The 2,992-nt window shown below is 22.5% G+C and overlaps 1 protein-coding gene across 1 annotated transcript in view; it reads left to right on the top strand.

Moving 5' to 3' along the window:
• Positions 1 to 2,049, top strand: part of LOAG_11311 (hypothetical protein) — a gene marked incomplete at both ends in the record, with an annotated part of 6,525 nt that extends 4,476 nt beyond the window's left edge. The window contains 2 exons of the mRNA XM_020448330.1: positions 1,641 to 1,780; positions 2,035 to 2,049. Coding sequence (XP_020301516.1) covers positions 1,641 to 1,780; positions 2,035 to 2,049 — 155 coding nt within the window. The remainder of the gene's footprint in view (positions 1 to 1,640; positions 1,781 to 2,034) is intronic.
• Positions 2,050 to 2,992: the final 943 nt, after the last annotated feature.

Raw genomic sequence — 2,992 nt, 5'->3', positions numbered from 1 at the left:
TTTTAAATAAAAGATATAAATGAATGGCTGCTTGAATTTTCCCAAATTTTATTGGAAAAATTTCAAAAATTCTATTAATATCAGTTTTATAATTTTTTATGAATTATTAAAGTTTATTAATTATTGTTGAAAAAGAAACAAAAGACAGCAATAATTATTTTAGATAAAATACTGCAAAAATTTTCCTAAGTTTTATTTTTAATTGTATTAAGATGATGGTTTTTAAAAATATATGATTATATTGAATTATCATTTTTTTTGAAATCAACTTTTGACCCCTCTTCAAGATGTCCATTTTTGCTTGCTATCTAAATTGTCCATTTGTGTAAAGGTCAACAAACGGTGAGCTGAATGGTCACTCTTTCCATTTAATCATTAAAATGAAAGAAGAGGTACACTTCTCATCGGTAATAACAATATTTCTTAGTAGATAGAAAGCATTTGTATTCTTAACTTTACGAGTAAGTTAAATGGAAATAATTGAAAATTATTGTCATAAAATGCATTTAATCATTGTAAAGTAATAAGTAAATAATGTTAATTTAAAACGTTTGATTTTAAAAATTTTATAGAATGACATTTGAGGAAGACAAAATACTATCACCTTAAAAAGAGAAAAACTTGACCAAAGAGACCAAAGAGAGTCAAGAGAAACTTGACCTTTTGTATTTGTCTAACATTTTTCAAAGATGAGATATTATTAAAATTGAACTTTCTTAAAATTTTAATCCATTAAAAATATCACAGAAAGCACAAATAAAAAAGAAAAACAAAGAATTGGGATGATTTAATTGAAATTTTTCGAAATGAAATAATTTTCAATTTTGATCCAATCTTGAAATTTACTATTAAATTATAAATTTAAATTTATTATGAAAGTATAAAGTAATTTCGATCATTATGAATGACACGAAAAGTTTGTTTTGAAAAAATATCCGAATTAAAAAAAAAGGTTTGGGAAAAATTGTCATTTATAACTGATAAGGCAATGTGATAATTTGAATATAGAATGAATTATTGTATTTAAGTTTTAGTGTCTTTTAAGTATATTTTAAAATTATATGAACAGAAAGCGGTAAGCAACTAATTGTTATGTTTCATTATAAAATTTGCTGTATTAAAATTCAGTATGTTTTAATATGAACAATATATTAATAAATCTAAATATATTCAAATTTTATTGAAATTTTTTGAATTGCAATTAACTGTTTCAAATTGCGTGACGAATTTTACATTTAAATTCATTATAAACAAATTAAATATATACATATTTATTAGGCATTTTAATTGTAAAAAAGAATGGAATTTTTTGGAAATAATGTTTTTTTGGAAAAATGGAATAAGAAATGGAATTTTGTTGGTTCATTTCGAGACATTTTCGAGATTAATCGTTTTTCTTGATGAAATTTTCAATAATTTCTGCAATTACTTTAAAAATGCAACAAATAAAATCAAATCAAATCACAATTCCAAACAATTTTTGTAATCCTTATAATTTTAATTTAATTTTTTTAAATACTTTTTGCTATTAACTCAAAATTAAAAATTTCTCCTGTAGATCGCTTCATCCATTTTACAATTTGTTTTTTTTTTTTAAATTAACTATGTAATTATTAATTATTTCACTGAGTGCATTACAGTATCAGACTTTTCGGGTGCTGATCCATTGATACATCGACGAAATATTACAAAAATTGTTGATTTGGGCATTCGTACGGAACGGAACGATGTGAAATTCCTGAATGAGCCACATTTTGTTGGTTCATTTCGAGACAGTGAAGTAAGTTTTGCAAAAAAAGAATTGACAAATTCTAACGAATTACACTTATTTTCATCTCATATTCACTTTTGAGCTTAACACATTATGTCACTTATCTGGCCAAGGAAAGCTTTCATAACTTCCATTCATCTCATCATCTCACGTGCCCTTTTACGCTTAACATTCCAAGTCATTTACTTTGTCACATCTTTTATAATTTCCTTTCTGTTGTTTCTTTTTTGGTGTGAAAATGGAAAAATTCATTTTCATTTCAGGTAATTCTCCAATGACTTTTACATATATTCTCAATTCATTTGCTTCAATTAGTAATTGAAATAAAAATTTTTTTTTTCAACTTTTCAAATGAAAAATGCTATAATTTTGGAAAAGTTTGAAAAATGAGCGAATAAAATTAACTGTTATTTCTATTTTAACAAAAGTAATTCGTTGTTCGCTTTAACCGAATTTACAAATGGATGAATGATATCAATGATCAGAAAGGATAATAACACTTTGGTTGTGTTAGGTAATAAAAGGATTCCTCTTGGAAAGAAAACCGGAGAACCGGTTTTCTTTTCTTATTTCACTTCTTTCATTCATCTTAAACGGGGAACGGATTGTTATCTATTTATGAAAATGAAGAAAAGAAAGATAAAGGAGCAAAGAAAAGAAAAAGAGAACGATTAATTCTTTTTTTTGGCTCAAAAAAATTTTTTTTCTTTCGTTTTATTTTTTTCGTTTTTAAAAAGCAAAAATTTTATAATTTTTTGTTGATTTGATTATAAAACAATTATTTTCAAAAAAGAAAATTCAAAAAATTTTTTTAAATAATTTTTTCTTTCCTTTTTCATTTATTTGTTTTCCTACTTTTTTTTTTTTGGAAGTTATAATAAATATCATTTGTTCATTCATAACAGTGCCCTGTTATAGCTAAAAAAAAATATGACAAAATAGAAGAAATTGTTATCAAAAGGAAATTTTGATTTTAATAATTAATACCTAATATTTGGAGTATTTTGGTGTAATTAGCAATAATGATAATAGCAATAGTAATAGCAATATTGTAATAATAATAATAACAATAATAATAGCAATAATAATAACAATAATAATAATAATAATAATAATAATAATAATAATAATAATAATAATAATAATAATAATAATAATAATAATAATAATAATAATAATAATAATAATAATAATAATAATAATAATAATATATAATAATAA

This window comes from Loa loa (assembly GCF_000183805.2).
Source record: "Loa loa unplaced genomic scaffold supercont3.260, whole genome shotgun sequence".
Taxonomy (NCBI): Eukaryota; Metazoa; Nematoda; class Chromadorea; order Rhabditida; family Onchocercidae; genus Loa; species Loa loa.
The sequence above is the reverse complement of the archived record's forward strand: the minus strand, read 5'-3'. Positions and strand labels throughout refer to the sequence as shown.